The sequence below is a fragment of the Heterodontus francisci genome, chromosome 1 (assembly GCF_036365525.1).
Source record: "Heterodontus francisci isolate sHetFra1 chromosome 1, sHetFra1.hap1, whole genome shotgun sequence".
NCBI classification, from domain to species: Eukaryota; Metazoa; Chordata; class Chondrichthyes; order Heterodontiformes; family Heterodontidae; genus Heterodontus; species Heterodontus francisci.
The window spans coordinates 125,000,540-125,021,069 of NC_090371.1; the positions used below are offsets into that span (position 1 = coordinate 125,000,540).

The following is a 20,530-nucleotide window of genomic DNA, read 5'->3' on the forward strand; positions in this document are numbered from 1 at the left end:
GGGCCTCGTGGCCTACTGCTCCTAATTCATATGTTCCTATGAGTACTGAGCAGCTCTCCAAGTCGTAAAACACAATTTCTACAGCTGCAAAGATGGTCATATTGGTCAAAATCTGCTGTACAATATGTTTTAAAATTAAAATCCATTTTCAATTATTTACTTAAGTAACAAAAATCTAAATTGTAACATAGGAGTCAGGATTCTTTTTTTGACCAAAAAAAAGTTCTTGGTTGAGCTTTTCACTACTTATGCTTCTTATCAGCACATGTACAAAATAATATGATGTGTTTTTAAGTGGAATAATCAAACAATTTTCTTATTTGTAATATTTACTATGGGCTGTTTTTAGTTTGAACTGCTCCTCTTGGATGTTCTCATGGGTTGAACAACACAACTATTTAAAACTGTTGGCTTCCTGATGGAAGTTATTCAGACGAGACAGTGAAGGGAAAAATGTGCATACATTTTTTTTTAAAAGCCTAAATTTGCATTAGAATAGTCATATTTAAGCTTTTACAATCTTTTTCTGCTATCAACTTCACATTCCTTTTTTTAAAAAAAAGCAGACATCATTGTGTTGAATCGTTATAATCTACCACCATGTTAGCAGTAGCAGGTTCTAATCAATTTGAATAAATTCACAAAGCTCTGAAAGAATATTTGTATCACTTTCACATACTTGTTCTCTTGGCTGCCCAGTAGCGCATTAAATGACGAATCATATATTAGCAATTATACCAGTTTTACCAATTGTGAGGTTAGAAAAGTTAGGACTGTTCTCCTTGTAACAGCAAAAGTTAAGAGGTGACGTAACAGAGGTTTTCAAGATGAGAGGTTTTGATTGAGTAGATAGAGAAAAACTATTCCCTCTGGCAAATGGGTCAATAACCAGAGATTATAGATTCGCAAAAGATCTGGCGGGATGATGAGAATATTTTTCACTCAGTGTCAGATCTAAAAGGTTCTACCTGAAAAGATAGTGGCAGTGATTCCATAAATAGTGTTGGATAGGTACTCAGATAAAGAACTTGCAGCATTACAGACAAAAAGTGGGGATGTGGGACTAAGCACAACAGCTTTCAAAGAAGTAGCAGAGGCATGACAATTTTATAATCTGTGGTAAATGATAATTGAAAGTTACTGCTGTTGTAGTAGAGAAATATAAGAAATGGGATCTGTTTTAGGCAAACCACTGTTCTGTAATAAAAACAAGAAATGCTGGAACCACTCAGCAGGTCTGGCAGCATCTGTGGAAAGAGAAGCAGAGTTAACGTTTCGGGTCAGTGACCCTTCGGAACTGTTTTGTAAGTCTGATTTTATGATACAGATGTTGCAACATATTTGAATTGCATGGAGAGGGAAGAGGGAGGACGAATGAAGCACTGAGATGGGTTGGGGGGTGTTTGGGGGTGGGGGAGCTGGAAGGGAGAAATATTTGTGTTTTGTTCTATAAGTTCTATGCCTGTTGAGATAGTACTACTGTAATTCTAGATTGGAAACTGGGTTATTGTAAAAGATCCAGTGAAAAGGGTGCTTGAAGCCATGACAAACTCTTGGTACATTCTTGGGGTGGGGGAGGAAATGAAGTTTGGAATTAAGGCTTTTCATCTGAAGAGAAATCTTGGTAGAACCCTTGTTCAAGAAGGAAGAAAGTGATAAGCCAGGAAGCTAGGCTAACCAAGTCTGCGCCCTGTTCACCTATCCTTGTCCTTCTCTGTGTAATCCAAATTCTTTGTAACATTTGTTTGTTTAATATTTAATAAGGAGGCTTGTTGAGTTAAAATGAGTAATTATGCTGTCTGGACCTAAAAATTAACAAGGTAATTGTAAAGAAGGCTGTAAGTGACTTCAGGAGGACATAACCAGGCTAGTAGATTGGGTCATTAGATGTTAGGTGAAATTGAACAGTGAGAACTGAGAGGTGATCTATCTTGAAGAAGAATACAAAGAGGGAATATGTGTTAAATGTAAAAGTTCAAAAGGAGTAGAGGAGCAGAGAATCTTGAGAGTTTGAAATACACAAATCTTTTAAAATGGGTTGGTCAAGTTGATTTTTTTTTAAAAGCCCAGGTGATAATTAATTTTATAAATATGGTCACAGAGTACAAAAGCAGAGGTCATGTTAAACTTACACAAATCATTGATTAGTCTGAAGTTAGAATATGGTGTCCAGAATTGGAATCCCTATATTCGGAGTGATATCCAGACTAAGGGGAGTGTATAGAAGAGATTTACTCGGGTGATGCCAGGGATGTGATCATTTAATTACAAATAAAACTGTTGTTTTTCCACTAGAACAGAGAAGGTTAAGAGGAGATTTGATTGAGCTGTTCAGAATTAAGGAGATTTGATGAGGTAAGTAGGGGAGAACATTTCTAATTTTAAGATCATTAAAAGAATGAAGGGAGAAGATGAGTTTTTTTTTAATGCTTAAGATTGTTAAATGTGTGCTTTTACCATCAACAGCAGATGTAGAGCCTATAATAGTTTTAAATGAAAATGGATAAATATTTGAAAATTGAAGATTTAAGAATCTGAGGTGAGGTCCGGGAATAGGACTGGGAAGATAGCTGCGAGTTGGGGCGTGCACAATTAACTGTAAAATTCTGTCAGGTTTTAAACAAAAATAATTTCTGGAAATTTACAGAAGTCCAGTCAGCATGTGAAACAGAAAGATAGCTTAATGTTTCAGAATGCTGATGGAAAAGTCACATCTGAGATGTTAGTTTGTCTTTTACAGATGCTGATGGAACATTTGCAACACTTACTGTTAAGAGATTTCCAGCTTTTCCTTTTTTTATCTTTTGTAAAATTTTAAATGAGTGACTCTTGTACCGTATTTATCATTTTAATATCTGCCACACAGCAATTGGAATAAAATAACATGATAACCTAATGGTGAATGTCATCAAATTCTGAGCAAATGAAGAGTAAACATTGCAGTGATTCAGGTGTCAACACAAGCTACCTTTTATCTATATGCAGCTGTGTTTTTATATGTTGTATTTTTTTTGTTAATGGGAGAGGGAGGGGGAAGAGAATTGAGATTCTCATTTTTCTCCCTTTACAGGCCCCTCTCTACGGCGAACTGGGCCACGGTCTTCTCCACATCCGCAGTCAGGAGGTGAGATTGAAGCAGGGTGAGCCAAACCACGTTACTGTAGTCTTTTTATTCCCTTTTGCAGGCTGCTGTAAAATGTCCCCCCTGTAATAGAGCGTGGGGGATACTCTAGGCCATAGCTTTTCTCCCCACTGTGGTTAACTGATACCGATAGGGCCACTTCAAGCAGGGGCAGACAGATAGGATTGATTCTTCTAGTGCTGCATCATTGATCAGTATTTAGATAATTATTGCAATGCAGTGAATTGTTTTCAGTATATACATATTGATTGAATTGAAATCCCTTTATTTACAAATATTGATGGAGGTCTAATCAGAATAGCTTGTAAATAAGTTTTAATTTTTGTGCTTTCTTGGCTAGCAATAAAAGACTTTTCAGGTCAGTAAATCATTGGAGCAATTTAATAGGCTGGATTTTACTGTAGCAGGGCATCTGAAGGCACTAGCTATTGGGCTTACCCCTGCATCCTGCAGCTCAATTTATTTCCCCCACAGAGTTGCTGGAATTGTGACCTTATAACAACGTAGTGAGGGAAACAGGGCATCTGGAAGCTGAGTGAACAGGGCAACTAACAGCGTTTCTCCTTAACAGGATTGAGAAATGAACAGCGGAAGGACTGAAAGTGAATTCACCCCTTTTAATTCCATGTCAAATTAGGTACAGAGAGAAATAAAAAGAAGAAATTTTGGATTGAAAGAGGAAGGAAGAGACTCAGGAAAATTTAAAAATATTACATTTGGCATTTTAAAAAATCTCTGAAAAATTCAAAATCTGAAGGAATGAGACTTGCAGTTGTAATAGTTAATTTTCAGTGTGAGGAAGGTTGATTCGCAGTAATTAACATGTTAAAAGATTACTTGCACAACTAATTACCGAATATGTGACAGATTTTTTTCGTGTCTACCGTGCAAATACAGCAACTTCGTGACATTCAATGTGCATCAAAGGTGAGGCAGACAGATTTTTTTTTTGCAAAGCTAATAGTGGAGCAGTGCAACTTGGACTGCAACTTCTGTGATATTTACATTTAACCGTGCATTTGCTCCTCGTCTGAAGTTGCTGTACCATTTACACATAAATGGCACTATTAGCTTCACTTATTTTGACAGCAAATTATGGCCCATTGCTTTATTTATTTTGAAGAGTGTGAAACTTCACAGTAGAATTGCACGCCCTGACATTGTGGTGATGTTGGACATCTGAGCAGCTAATGTGTATGATTTTCGGATGCAAATTATAATTTCTACATTGAGCTTAGTGAGCCTGTCCGCATTAAATGTATGGAAGAGGTTGGTAACCAAAAAGTACATGATACAAATTTCCAGCTCTTAAAGATTCCCAAAAGAGTGGATTTAAAAAATATGAAACTGCAATTCAAAAAGAATTTTGAATCCATGGCTACTGAACCCAGAGGATAGACATTACTATTGATGCTGATGCTAGCATATAAATGCTTAAAGCTCACCTGTATGATAACTTTCAAAATAAAGTGATTAAAGTAGTGGATAGAGGAATATTGTACAAATAAGTTTAGAATTTGTCAGCACCCATTTCTGGCTTTGTATAAGCTAGTTGCTGGTTCAAGTACTAAGGAAATGGCTTCAGACAGTAATGAGCTGGACAGACCAGAATGTGCTGTGTTTGATTTCTAATGTGCTGTGTTGAGTACATTGATCTCAATAGGAACAGCAGCTGGGGTGCTACTGACTTGCTTTGATGTTCTGGGCTGAAGCGTGGAAAATGGCCAAGGTTGCCTCTCTTGATCTCTATCCAGTGATCCTTGGAGAAAGGCGAATGTAGAGTGAGGGCAGGACTGTACTTGACTTGATACCCTCTGTGATTGAATAGTCTGATGGGAACAGTCTAGGCTCACACATGAATAATTTTCAATAGCTGCTGATATTCAAGGAACCATTTTTATGAGTTGGTGTAGTGGGGATGGGGTAAAATTAAAGTAAGCACCAATGAAGTTCTGGCTAATGCTTTCTTTTGCTTTTGATCTGCTCTATTGTGAATGTGTAGAAATCTTGCCATGTTTAGGGTAACAGTTGTGACAGTTTTTTAATTGATCTAGCACAGGATTTTTTGTCAGTTTTGTTAGTGGATGACAAGAAGCAGGAAAAACCTAGGACACTTGACAGAAAATATTTCCATTGACTTCACTGCTTCAGGAAAATATTAATAACAACAAAACCTGTGGTAGCTTAAAAGATTTAGCACACAGCACAAATAAAACTTTTGCATAATCCTTCATTATCTCCTGTCAGCACTTATGACTTTTGTTAGATAAGCTTGTTTTTCTGCAAAATCATACAATATGGCTCCATGTTTAAGAGAGTCAGTTCCTTGAGTAATAATCTGCTTGGGTTTTAACTTGGATGTGTGCAAATGAATCCAAAGTACATTTTGTCCTTCCATCAGTAGGCCTGCTTATTGTTGAAAATACACTTGATGAAATACAAACTTTTCCTATAGAGCTTAGTGCTTCAGTAAATAATTTTGTTTGTGCTATGAGTCTTGCTTTTGAATTAAGTAAATATTTTACAACGTATGCAATTAACATGCACAAGTATTTATTACAAACGCTTGTGTTTGTCACGGTTGTCTTGCATCTTGTTCTCATGAATAATAGAATTCCTGCAGATTTAGGAGTTTTGAAGTATTAAGTCTGCCCTTTATCACTAGAGACCTAGTACAATGATAGTCACTCATAGCAACGCGGGAAAAAAATAGCATTAAGATGAATGTAGTGGCCTGTTCTTTACGTACTATTCCATAATATATTTCTTAATCATTACACGTTGGCACCATGATTAGTTTTTATGATGACATGAGTATAAATTTCTGCTATATCACTTAGAAAACTTGTCTTATCCTGTGTGTCAAGTCTGTCATCTACATTGTGACAGTTGAACGTATCTTAGTTTTTTTCCATTGGTGAAGTGTTTTGTTTTTCTATTTTCTGATTTATTTTTTTCTACTTTAGTTATTTGCCATATTAAAAATCTTTCTTCCCAGTTATGTCCAAGCAAAACACTTTCTGAGCTACAGCTGCCATGTTAGTTCCCCCACCTACTTCACTACGGATGCTGGGGAAGAAAACATCACCTAATAAAACATTTGAGAAAAAAATGATCAAACTGACAATGAAATTTACTTCTCAAGGTTGTCTCTCTTTTCCCTCTCTCTCTAACATCCAGTGCACCCTGTATGGCCTTCAGCATCCTGAACTATGGGTGCACCAGACCCCACCGCCTGCCTAGAGGAAGAAACCATTTTATTTTGACCATCACCAATGCCACAGGAATCAACAGTAACTGTTAAACTCCAGAAAGCTTGTTGTGGAAGGATAATGCTGGAGCCTATCTTTACTCAGTTTCACATTTATTGTACAGAGTAAAAAGATTACAAAAAGGTAGCTCCTCACTCAAACCCTTCACCAGTCTCAGTAGCTGTCTACTTATAAGTGCTCAAGTAAAACCCCAATTAACACCCTCCACCTGCATATAATCAATTGATAGATTAACAGTAACGAATAAATTCTTCGAAGTACTGTTGCTGAACATCAGCAGTGGTAATATTTTAAAAGTTTTAAATTCTTACTGTTGCATGTTCTTCGCAGTGGTCCCACTACAAACCAAACTTCCAAATGGTAGAATCACTAAGTCACGAAATGTTCATTCCAAAATCTCGATGTTTAAGATTATTTTGAAGTGAAGTTAAGGGGAGTTGAAATTGTTCTCTAAGTTTAGTAATGTAGATCCCGTCTTGAGAATATGACTTTAGGCCATTAAAATACAAGTTATTCCCATTGTACTTTACTGCATAAAGTTATCTTTGCATTTTATTAGTGGACACAACTCTGTAATGAAGGGAATGATACATGAAAGATCCACATGATTCATTAAGGGTAGATTGATAAATGCTGATACTATATTAATTTTTCAGAATTTTAGTTTGAGTTCAGTTCACTGTAGGACGACTGAAATCTTCCCTATTTAAAAAAGTTGTGTAAAGTCAGAAGTGACATTACTGTAGTGGGTAAAATATTGGGATGGAAACAGATCTAATATAGATGACTTGCACTGAGGCTGGACAGAATGTTTTCAGAACCCATCTCAGATGAGGAAAGTATTAATTGCTTCTGACATTAAAGAAGGTTTTTTTTTCTAGGTACCTATACAAAATTATAAGATTACACATTCGCTAAAAGCACCAAGATTGTTTTTCTGGTATTCCCAACAGTAGAACGAACCTTCCTGCTGTTGTGATGCAGGTGCGGGACCAGTTGGTACCAATTTTACTATGATGTACAATACTAGAAATAAAAAACCTTTAGTGAGATCTGAAATCCTACTCTGGAAACATGCTTGTGAGTAGCTAGCTGTCTTAGTTTTGAGAGGTATGGGATGAATGGGTGGAAAAATGAGAGATTCCTGTAGTAAAGCAGTGGAGAAAGACTTTTTGAGAATGCAGTTCTCCATTTCTTTGTCAAGCAAAAGGAGTGACCTGGCTTGCAACTGCTGTGCACTGTACCTGATTTAAGATGCGTCATAGAGTTATGGTGGGGGAGGGGAAAGAGGAAGATTGTTTAGTACCCAAAATAATCTCTGGAGATATTGCACAATTATGCATTGTTGAACAGGTTTCAAGTGAAAAGGTGTTCTCAAATTTCAGTTGAAGATAGTCAAACTGGACTGTGTCAGTGATGGGTTGATCTTGTGACATCCAAGAATTCCACATGAGCAGTGGAATCTGGGGATGGGGCTGCACACAAATCAAAGTTTGCTAACTCTTAAATTTAGTAATTTTTACATGGAGAATGTCAAATAATAGTCCATTGATCTTGCTTTATGATTCTATATTTTTTATATTCTCCAGTGTCCTGGTTTATTTTTAGTGGAGTAAGTGCCGCCCCCTGACAAACAGCATGAGTTGGTGACTTAATCTAGATTAAGTCTGAACTGAATGAAACTGGCCTGTTTTGTGGTTCTGATGGGTTTTTTTATGTATGGTTTTTCCTTGCATAATTAGATGGTGGCAGGAGCTGAAGAGGTTGATTGCAAGCTTACCTCCAGTCTTTTGTCCCTATTCATGGTGAAGGATGTTTAATAATGCAGAATGGAATATTTTCCATTTCAGACACCCAGTGTTGGCATCGAGCACTTCCAGGTCCAGTATAGCATAAAATGTGGGATAAAGCTCTGTCTACATTGTCCCAACCTCAAGAATGCCCTGTACTATCTTTTTTTATCCCCCCACAGTTTCCACCCAACAATTATTGGTCTGAGTGACATTGCCAGTTAGGAATAGTTGCTGCTGTCACTGTATGCTCATATGGAATTAGAATAAGTTTGGCCAGGCTCATTTTACATAGGACCTTTTTTTTAAAGCAGGCATAAAGTGGAGACTTTCATTTTATCACTGAGTTGAATTTGAATCCAGGTCCCATGGATGAAAAGCCAGGGTGAAAGCCCTGAGTTTCCACCAATGCCACCCCGCACCAGTCTGGCTTTTCAATATTTGGATTCTGCACACTTCATGGAGCTCAATAATAGAAAATATATTTGCACCTTCAACTATATCATACTTTCCTGTGGCCCACTTCTGTAAAATGGCACCACCACCGCCCGCCCTGCATCCCCCCTCTCCAAACCCCCTCCCCGCAACATCCTCCTCTCTTCCAGGCCTCCTTATCCCACTGTAGCCATTGCACCTTGCATTGGAACTCTTCTTGTGCACATACGGTCACCTCTGTTGTGCCCCACGGTTCAATATATGAACATTCCAAAACAAAGAGAAGACCAGAACATACATACATAAGCCCACCACATCCAAACAATGGTACAACTTCATACATTGTTCACCCATCCCTAGCCATGCTATTTCCTGAGAAGCAGAAACTTGCAGCAAATTTTGGAAAGCATTGGGAAATTCTTCTGATTTGTAAAGGCAATCAAGCGAGCTATGAGACAGCGCTAGCCAGAGCCTGCTTAATCGCAGCCAATAACCTACCCCCTATATAATGGTAATCCAGTATTAGAAAAATGATGTTCTGTTGTATCTCAATTTTATTCTAGCACAATAGTATATGTCAATGTACCTCCAAATCTTGCCAAACAAGTGAAAGTTTAGCCGCCTTAAAATTAGGAGCTAACATTAGATTATTAGCAATATTAAATCGCCAAAACAACTAATTTAACAAAGCAATTTTTGCTGTTGCCTGGAGTTAGTATACTATTTTAGATCACTATAAATTACTAATACGATGTCCATTCCAGGACTTTCCCTGACGTTGAAAAAGGAAAAATCAATAATATGGTTGACAACAAATTCAGTTTTGCATCACACTCCATTAGGCTGCACCACCTAATGTACAGAGTTAAAACCCTCCATGACAACAACATGACCTTCTTCTACTCCTAATTTGTTACCAAAGTTCCTTATTTTGCTTTTTTTGTTGTCTTGGATACTCATAACATATACCAAGTATAAGCCTTTGGTCAACCAAAATGCTCGATAAAGCAGTTTGCTTGATTGGCAACCCATTCACTTTGTAATTTTGCAGGTGCAACATGGCCATAGTGTGCACCATCTAGAAGATGCATTGCAGCAACTTGCTAAGGTTTCTTTGACAGCACCTTCCAAACTTGTTCTTCTAGATGGTAAAGATCACAAGGGCAGCAGATGCATGGGATCGCCACCACATGCAAGTTCCCTGCAAGTCTCATACCATCCTGACTTGGATATATATCGCCATTCCTTCACACTCACTGGGTCAAAATCCTGGTACTCTCCTCCTAATAGCACTGTGAGTATACCTACCTCACATGGACTGCAACAGTTTAAAAGGTGGTAACCACCACCTTCTCGAGGACAATTGGGGATGGGCAATAAATGCTGGCATTATCTGATGCCCACATCCCATGAATGAATACAAAGAAAGTGCTGTGCTGCACCCAGTGATTCAATTCCCTCCTGCTGGTTATTATCCTCTATTGTAGTTATATCCTCATTTTACAAATAAAGCTGCATGCCCTACTTTGTGATCCAATCTTTTTTTAAGAATCCTGTATTACCTTTCAGCTGCATTTTTGATTTATCACTATTATCCAGCCAGATTTCTGAAACCTATTGCATCAGTTGTTGTCTTTGATCTCCTTATATACATTTTCATCTTCAACATTATCCTTAAACCAATCATACATAAACTGATAATGCTCAGTTTTACTTTTTTTATTCCATGACGGTTGCACTGTTTATCCAACAGCTGTGGCTCTGTGGTAGCACAAAGTCTGAGTCAGAAGGTTGCTGGTTCAGAGATTTGAGCACAAAATCTAGGCTGATGCTCCAGTGCAGAACTGAGGGAGTGCTGCATTGTCGGAGGTTTCGCCTTTTGATGAGATGTTAAACCAAGGCCCCAAATGCCCCCTCAGGCAGACATAAAAGATCCCATAGAACCATTCAAAGCCGAGCAGGGAGTTGTTTCCAGTGTCCTCCTTCCACCAGCATTATTAAACCAGATGATGTAGTCATTATCTCATTGGTGATTCTGGGACCTTGTGTGTAAATTGACTGCTGCCTTTTCTACATTACAACAATAATGCTGCAAAAGTATTTCATTAGCTGTAAAGGGCTTTGGGACAGCCTGAGGTTGTGAAAGGCGCTATAGAAATGCAAGTTTCTTTCTTTAATGTGTATGAGCCATAATTTCTAGCAGTTGGCAAATGAACAGATTGTAATTACTCTATAGGCCTTAACCTTTGACTATGACCCACTTCCCAGCTGCACATTGATACTGTTGACTGTATGCAACCTCTGTGCTCTGCTTGACACTGAGTTAAGGCTCCAAAACACATGCATGTCCAGGGCTAAGGCTGCCTACTTTTCAGCTCTAAAACATTATTCTTTTCTGCCCTGCCTCACCCTCACTGCTGCTGAAATCTTTATTTGATGCCTTTACTTCTAGACTTGACTTTTTTTTTTCCAATATTCTCACTGGCCTCCTGAGTGCCATTTCCTATAAACTCCAACTTATTGAGAACTTCACCCTTGCCTCCTAACCCACTTGCTTATTGCTCTGATCTTTACCAGCCTCCATTGGTTCCCTATCCCTTAATGCACCAATTTCAAAATCGTCATTCTTGTGTTTTGGATGCCTCCACTGCTTCTCCCTACGTACACCTTTGCTCTTCCAAATCTGATCTACTGTGTTTCATCCCTCTGCCCTACCATCCGTGGCAGAACTTTAATCCATTGTGGCCCCACACTGGAACTCCCTTCCTAAACTGCTTTGTTTTGTATTGTCACATGTCACTACATTCCAAAAATTATATATTATGTCATGTGCCTTTCCCCTGCACTGTAGAAATTGTATAAATTTTTTGTTCGCCTTTCTCTCTGATAATCGCAAAACATCTTCGATAACTGATTATGTTGCAGGTGCTATATAAATGCAGATTTTTGTTGTTACATTGCCATATAACTGAATCGCTGTACCAGTGTACATTATTAGATAATTCTTGTCGAACAGCGTTTCTGTTTGAAAATATAAACATAGTATCAAATGGCACGGTTCTTCTCATTCACATTTCACTAGCACGATCACTGCAAATGAAAGATCAAGAAAATATCTGCATTCATGTTTTTTCAAGAGAGGAAATATTGTGATTAATTTCTGCTGATAATTGGTTTTGCAGTCGTGCAGCAGGTTGTCCTAAAATCACCATCTAGCTTGCTGTATCTATTGCTATACTCTCACCAACACTTGTGCTTTTGTTGCAGGGCACCAATGCCTCTGCTCTGGAGAAAGACATTGGTCCAGAGCAGTTCCCAATCAATGAACACTACTTTGGTTTGGTCAATGTAAGTTTATTCCACTTTCTGAAGAAACTAATACAAAGTTGTTTAGGTTGAAATTAAAAATAAGTAGCTGTTTAAAGATTGACCAATCTATGCCATATAACATCGTTCTTTGTTTCCTCCTTCCTGGATGAAGGATCCTATATTGGTGAACTTGGGGTGGTTTTCATTAGAACACAGATTATGGGGTGATTTAATAGAGGTAGTTAAAATTTAAGAAAGAATTGGACAGATGGAAACAACTGTTTCCAATGATTGAGGTGTCTAGAACAAGGAAACATAGATACAAGATGATATGAAAGAGATTTAGAACCAAGAGCAGGAGAAACCTCTTTAAAACAGAACTGTGAGCCTGTGCAGTGTGGAGTTAGTGACTGAAGGAGAACTGGCTGGAATTTTTCATTGGGTGGGAGGCCCTGCAAGAAGGCTGCCTGGTTTTTGCTTTTGCCACCAAGGGTAAAATACCCACGGCGGTGGGAGTCGGCCTTTAAGTGCCAGTTCATTGGCAGCTTAAGGGCCTTTTTTTGGCTTGGGGTGGGCAGGCCATTACTTGCCATCACCGCCTTGCATAAAATTGCAGTGGGGGTGGAAGGGGGTCGGGTACACAAACACCCCCACCCCCGGCCAACCACCAGCTTGCTCATTTAGGGGCCATAAAATTCCGGCCAATGTCAACATTTAAGAATAGATAGGTTGTTTGAGGAAAAGAGAATAAAGGGATATGAGAATGAGTATATGAGACTAGGAACACTGCTTGTGTGGAGTAATAACACATACATGTTTCACTTAGCTCATTTTTCGTGTTGCAAATTTCTGTGTAAATCTGTGGTTGGAAAATGAGTTTTTTCCTCTTCTGAAATCTGAGAAAATCTAGGTGTATAATTTCTGAAACTAATCCGGAAACCGCCTCAGGATAAGGGATCGATGATTTAGGACTGAGATGAGGAGAAATTGTCTTCACTCAGAGGGATATGAATCTTTGAAATTCTGTACCCCAGAGGGCTTTGAATGCTCCTTCGTTGAGAACATCAAGGCTGAAGACCGACAGATTTTCCATCTCTCGGGGTCAAGGGATGTGGGAAGCTGGAAAGCGGAGTTGAGGTAGAAGATCAGCCATTTTCATATTGAATGGTGGCGTAGGCCCGAGGGACCATATGGCCTATTCCTCCTATTTATTATGTTATCTTCCTAAAATAAGTTTATCGCCAAAAAATAAGCATTTTAACAAGTGTCCAGTTCTCCACCTGTGAGTAACCTGATTTTAAAATCACTTAAAATGACTTTAAAGGCAGGACTGAATCATTAATACTTCCATTGTGTGCACTAGTCAGTTTTTTTGGAAAATTAAATTTTTTTTTCATACTTTAAAAAAAAATGCTTACTAGTGCCTGAGTGTTTAAGTAAATGGGTGCAATTTGAAGAGTCTTCCCAGACCAGAGCAATTGGTGCGGTGGAACGTCCCAATTTTGACCTGGGGGGGGTGTGGCAAGTATGTGGGTGAGGCCTGAAGAAGTTGAATCCTAAACCAGCGCAAAAGATTGTGATAAGTGGTTTTGGGTGTAAATGAGTTGAGTTTAAAATTCCTCAATCTTTTGAGCTGATTTGGCTGATTTTTGTCCACATTACACTAATATTACATGAGAGAATTCTTCTTCAGGTGGAGAGTGAGAGAGTTGATTCAGAGACTAGGGTCCTGAATCTAAATAAAGGAAACTATGAAGGTATGAGGCGTAAGTTGGCTATGATAGATTGGGGAACGTTACTTAAAGGATTGACAGTGGATAGGCAATGGTTAGCATTTAAAGAGCGCATGGATGAATTACAACAATTGTTCATTCCTGTCTGGCGCAAAAATAAAACAAGAAGGGTGGCTCAACCGTGGCTTACAAAAGCAATTAGGGATAGTATTAGATCCAAGGAGGAGAAATATAAAATGGCCAAAACAAGCAGCAAACCTGAGGATTGGGAGCAGTTTAGAATTCAGCAAAGGAGGACAAAGGGATTGATTAAGAAGGGGGAAATAGAGTATGAGAGTAAGCTTGCAAAAAACATAAAAATTGACTGTAAAAGCTTCTAAAGATATGCGAAAAGAAAAAGATTAGTGAAGACAAATGTGGGTCCCTTACAGTCAAACAGGGGAATTTATAATGGAGAACAAAGAAATGGCAGCATACTTTGGTTCTGTCTTCACAAAGGAGGACACAAATTACCTCCCAGAAATGTTGGGGAACATAGGGTCTAGTGAGAAGGAGGAACTGTATGAAATCAGTATTAGTAGGGAAATTGATGGGATTGAAGGCCGATTAAATCCCCAGGGCCTGATAATCTACATCCCAGAGTACTTAAGGAAGTGGCCCTAGAAATAGATGCATTGCTGGTCATTTTTCAAAATTCTATAGACTCTGGAACAGTTCCAACGGATTGGAGTGTAGCTAATGTAACCCCACTGTTTAAAAAATGAGGTAGAGAGAAAACGGGGAATTATAGACCAGTTAGCCTGACATCATTAGTGGGGAAAATGCTAGAGTCCATTATAAATGATGTAATAGCAGAGCACTTGGAAAACAATGACAGGATTGGACAAAGTCAACATGGATTTACGAAAGGGAAATCATGCTTGACAAATCGACTGGAATTTTTTGAGGATGTAACTAGTAGAATAGATGAGGGAGAACTAGTGGATGTGATGTATTTGGACTTTCAGAAGGCTTTCGATAAGGTCCCACAGAAGAGATTAGCGTGCAAAATTAAAGCACATGGGGTTGGGGGTAAGGTACTGACGTGGATAGATAACTGATTGGCAGACAGGAAGCAGAGAGTAGGAATAAACGGGTCTTTTTCCGATTGGTAGACAGTAACTAGTGGGGTACTGCAGGGATTAGTGCTAGGACCCCAGCTATTCACAATATATATTAATGATATAGATGAGGGAATTAAATGTAATATCTCCAAGTTTGCAGATGACACAAAGCTGGGTGGGAGCGTGAGCTGTGAGGAGGATGCAGAGAAGCACAAGTGTAATTTGGACAGGTTGAGTGAGTAGGCAAATACATGGCAGATGCAGTATAATATGGATAAATCTGAGATTATCCACTTTGTCAAAAACAGAAAGGCAGATTATTATCTGAACGGCGATGGATTGGGAAAGGAGGAGGTGCAGTGAGACCTGGGTGTCCTTGTGCACCAGTCACTGAAAGTAAGCATGCAGGTGCAGTAGGCAGTTAAGACAAATGGTATGTTAGCCTTCATAGTGAGAGGATTAGAATACACGAGTAGGGCTGTCTTGCTGCAGTCATACAAGGCCTTGGTGAGACCACATCTGGAGTATTGTGTGCAGTTTTGGTCTCCTTATATGAGGAAGGATGTTCTTGCTATGGAGGGAGTGCAGCGAAGGTTCACCAGACTGATTCCTGGGATGGCAGGACTGAAGCATGAAGAGAGATTGGGTCGATTAGGCTTGTATTCGCTCGAGTTTCGAAGAATGAGAGGGTATCTCATAGAAACCTACAAAATTCTAATAGGACTGGACAGACTAGATGCAGGAAGGATGCTCCCAATGGTGGGGTGGAGTCCAGGACCAGGGGTCACAGTCTAAGGATAAGGGTAAGCCATTTAGGACTGAGATGAGGAGGGATTTCTTCACCCAGAGAGTGGTGAACCTGTGGCATTCTCTACCACAGAAAGCAGTTGAGGCCAAATCATTAAATATATTCAAGAAAGAGTTGGATTTAGTTCTTGGGGCTAATGGGATCAAGGGATACGGGGAGAAAGCGGGAACAGGGTACTGAGTTTGAATGATCAGCCATGATCGTATTGAATGGCGGAGCAGGCTCGAAGGCCATTTGGCCTATTTCTATTTTTCTATGTTTCAATATTACTAGCATAAACCAGTGGAAACTCTACTGTCTAGGGCTAAATTTTATCAGACCCTCGATGCTGGGGGTCGTGGCGGGGAGGCCCATAAAATGTTAGCAGAAGTGGCCCACCTCGACCCACAATGCAGAGAAGGCCCTGCCGATATTAGTGGTGGCAGCGAGGCCTCGGTGCGGCCCCGGCGGGGCTTTCGTTAAAATATTGAAATGAGTTAAATTAAAATTCAAATTAATCTACCTGCTGCCAGCGGCTGTCCCACGTCAATTTTACGGCCAAGCGGCTGCAACTCGCACGTCTTTGGAACTCCATTGGAGTTCCGAGGCAAGCCACTGGTGCGGAGCGGGGTTGTGGGGGGAGGGTGGGGGCGAGCGGGGAATACGATTCCTATTGGTTGTGGGGATGGTGGGAAGGGGTTGAGGGTCAAAGATACTGAAGTTTGGCGGGGGTGAAGTTCAGAATTTGTGTATTTTTTGGGGGGGGTGGGGATAGGTCAATTTTTATATGTTTTTGGACTGGGAGGGGGGGGCGGTGGTGTGGGTGGGAGAGGGGATTCAATGTTACATTACAAGTTTTTTTTTAAGCTCACCAGCACCTTTTAAATATTAAATATATCCTGAAGGGCTTGATGCCCTTTTATAAATGGCACCTGTGTGGTGGTGCAGGACGCCGTTGACAGGGACGCAGTGGCCATCCACTCTGTCATCAGGGGTGGCCGCTCCGCCCCCTCCATTTAAATCAGCCGCTGCATGTAATATCGCGAGGGCTATGCGGCGGCACTTCCGTGTTGGAAGAGTGCCGCTGTGGAGCATGGCGCGCTGATAAAATTTAGCCCGTAGTATTTAATCCTGTAAAATACAAGCTTTTAACCAATGGATATTTAGTATGCATAAGCCTATGTATTTTAGCAGCATGGTAAATGATGGGTCTATTGCAGCAGAATAACTATGTAATATAGTTGATCCAAGATTCAGCTCTTGACTGAACGAAGCCTAAAATTACAAGTACCAGATCACTTTCCTCCACCTCCTGTAGATGAAAACAGAAAATGCTAGAAATACTCAACAGGTCAGGTCGCATCTGTGGAGAGAGAAACAAAGCTATCTTTTCAGGTCAATGACCTTTCACCAGAACAGGAAAAAGTTAGAGATGTAAAAATGGTTTTAAACAAGTACAGTGGCAGGGAAAGGGTGAAAAGGAGGATAGAACAAAAGGTCTGCGATAGGGTGGCAGACAGGAAAGAGCAAATGATCATGTAAGGCAAAAGGAGACGGTAATGGGACAAGTAAAGAAGCAAAAAGATGGATCTAGAAGAGGTGTAAATAGTAACAGCAAAATCATTATTAAAAGCTGCTGTCTAAAGAAATGGGGGCAGTGGATATAATCTGAAATTGTTGAACTCAATATTGAGTCTAGAAGATTGCAAAGCATGTAATCAAAACCTGTCATACAGTATCTTAGGCTTCCGATGGGCTTCATTGGAACGGTGTGGGAGGACAGAAAGGGCAGTTGTTGCATCTCCTGTACTTGCACCAGAAGGTGCTGTGGGATTCCTCTCCTTTTACATCCTGCCTTCCCACTGCTTGCTTTGCCAAACACCTCCGTTCAGTCCACAAGCTTGACCCTGAGCTGCCAGTCACCTGTCGTTTTTTAATTCTCCACTCCATTCCCACTCTGACCTCTGTGTCCTTTGCCTCCAACATTATTCCAGTGAAGCTCAGTGAAAACTGGACGAACAGCACCTCAACTTTCAATTAAGCACTTTACAGCCTGCTGGCCTCAAGTTGGAGTGCAACAATTTCAGATGATAATCACTGCCCCCATTTTTTTTTTTTTGTGCAACAGTTGCTGGTAATGATTCTGCTTTTACCATTTATAACTCCTGGACCCTTCTTTTGTTCCATTACCATCCCTTTTTGCCTTGCACAATCATTCTTTTTGTCATTTAATCTCCCCTGCCTTTCACCCTATTACAGATCTTCCCTTTTGTTCTTTCCTCCCCTTTCCCTGCTTCTCCTGTTGCTTAAAACCTGTTACATCGCTAACTTCTATTTCTGATGAAAGGCCATCAACCTGCAACTTTAACTCTGTTTCTCTCTCCACAGATGCTTCCTGACCTGAGTATTTCCAGCACTTTCTGTGTGTTTTTAAATTTTCAGCATCTACAGTTATTTGCTTTTGTACTCTAAGTGTAAAATGTTGCCCAGGTAAGAAAAAATTGTCAGCACTGCCAGAAGTTGGATAATAGCAATTTGAAAATTTCTTGTCCTGTGGTTCTTTTGTAGATGTGATAATTTGAATGAAGACCTTCATTATTCTTATCTCACATTGTCTAAATTACATTGCTGAATGATTTTAAAATGGCTAATGGTGTATGAAGCTGGTTACTTTTGGCCTTTTTTCAAAACAAATCTTGATTTCAAGCAAAACCAGTTCTGTACCTCATTGTCAGTTGTGTCTTCAAAGCAATGCATGTTGTAATGAAAATGTACAGCTTTAACTATAATATGTTATGAAATATACTTGTGATTTAATGAAAATTTGTGAGACTCTTGATCACCATTTAAGCAAATATTCCCAATTTGTGGTTGACTGAAAAATATATTTTAAATTAAGGAATGTTGTTGGTTTGGAATGGTCTTAATATATGATCTAAATGCCACATGTCTTTTACTGTGGTAGTTTGGGAACACCTGCTATTGTAACTCTGTGCTGCAAGCTCTCTACTTCTGCCGACCATTTCGAGAGAATGTGCTTGCATATAAGGCACAGCAGAAGAAGAAGGAAAATCTGCTGACGTGTCTAGCCGACCTCTTCCATAGCATTGCTACCCAGAAGAAAAAGGTCGGTGTGATTCCTCCCAAGAAATTCATTTCAAGGTTACGTAAAGAGAATGGTGAGTATTGCAATGAGAAGATTATGCACATTCTGAATGTTTAATTGCTATAAATTTTAGTTATTACTTGCCCAAATAATCAATTTTTCATAGTTTTTAGACCCACATTGTGTAGTGTCATACTGAAGGTATAATTATAATCGTCTTAGACTAACTTTGAAAATTCTGCAGGCGATTTTTTTTTTTTTTTTTCAGCTGATATTTACATAATAGCTGTTTTGGTATTTGACTGTATTGCATATCAACTGGAATATACTACACCATCTTATAGATAATTACATTACATCATCTTCAGTCTTCATGTCGAAACATATTGTTACATATCGTATTGTTAGGTATACATCAGGTAATGGGGAAAATTCTGCAGAAGTCAGTTTGTTTTTGTCATTTTCACTCAGTTGATGTCCAGTTTTATGACTTTGCTGAATTGTTTATATTAACTCTTGCACTGGGTATCAGATTTCTTTTGAACTAGTGCTAACACAGACATGAATAATTAGTACTGCATGTAACAATTGTTACGACTATTTACAAAAACCTCCCCAAAAGTAGACTAATGAACTTTGTAAGTGGGATCTTGGCATGTGATCTTGATATGTGAAGGATGCTTTCAGCTGGCATAAATATATATACTCTTGCGCCCTCTAATATTGCAGGCAGCTGCATCAGTATTGGTTGGACAAATAACAGCTTGATCAGGCCATACCCTGAGTATAGGGGTGGTTTGTCTTCTCTCAGGCCCCACTATGGATCAGGCACCAAACATTATAGGATGATGATGCAACCACACTTACTACAGTTTCACTCAAAGTTGGTCATAGTTGACAGGTTGTATTTCCTTTTGCCCTGCACCTTCAACATGTCACCTTTCATAGTGCGGAAAGTAGGCAGTGGCACTCTGCCTGTGGAAAACTGCTCCCTGGACTACATATTGATCCTTCAGTTCTTTAGGTTCTATATAACTGTATACGTGAAATGGTCAAATTGTCCTCCACAGGAACATTAGCTGTCTTTCAGAGGTGACAACCTGGTGAAGGTATAACACAGCACTGTCTGCATGCTATAAACAGAGCTAAGTGATCCTGCAACTAGCTGATCACGTCAAAGCTTAGCAATCCTGCCTCATCCAGTTGTGAATAATGGTGGGCAATTATTCTGTTCTTGAGTTCACTGTCATCACAGATGCCAGTTTTCAGCCAATTCGATTCACTCCACATGATATCAAGAAACTGTTCTGTGCGTTGGACACAGAAGGAAGGCTATGTGCCCCACCAACATCCTGGCTGTAGTAAAAGACCTGTATTCGTGAGCTAGCCATGCCGCTAGCTAAGTTGTTCCAGTACAACGACTACACTGGCATCTACCTGACAATGTGGAAAATTGGCCTGGTATGCCTTGTCCATAAGAAGCTGGACAAATCTAACACTGACAGTTACTGCCCCATGACCTACTCTAGGCTGAGATTAGCTAACTTAATGCAGACCAGAGATCTTTATGACTCTACATTTGTACTGGGTAGTGAGTTCTTTTCCCATCAAACATTTTTAATATAATTTTATTCTTGACTGTGAATGGCAAAGATTTCCTCCTGAAAGGTGCTAAGTGAGCTCAGTATGGAAAAGCTGAACAGAAGTAATTTGTCCCAGAGAGCTTTTAACTGTTAGCAGACGCCACACATTGCCAGCTCAGTAACTCCTACGAACAAATGTCCTGGATGTTATTAGGCAATTGCATTTAAAGCAAAACATCATAACCTGAAAATAGGACAGAAATAAACTCA

General features: G+C 39.5%; 1 protein-coding gene across 6 annotated transcripts in view; it reads left to right on the forward strand.

The window, feature by feature from the left end:
* Positions 1 to 20,530, forward strand: part of usp46 (ubiquitin specific peptidase 46) — a 93,247-nt gene that overhangs the window by 21,653 nt on the left and 51,064 nt on the right. For 5 of the 6 annotated variants that reach the window (XR_010975361.1, XR_010975363.1, XR_010975362.1 and 2 more), the window contains exons 2-4: positions 3,071 to 3,124; positions 11,907 to 11,987; positions 18,537 to 18,750. Coding sequence is in view for 3 of the 6 variants with exons in the window: in XM_068035426.1 (XP_067891527.1) it covers positions 3,071 to 3,124; positions 11,907 to 11,987; positions 18,537 to 18,750 (349 nt within the window). In the remaining 3 variants the exon portion in view is untranslated. The remainder of the gene's footprint in view (positions 1 to 3,070; positions 3,125 to 11,906; positions 11,988 to 18,536; positions 18,751 to 20,530) is intronic. The other variant, XM_068035435.1, reaches the window with a different exon arrangement.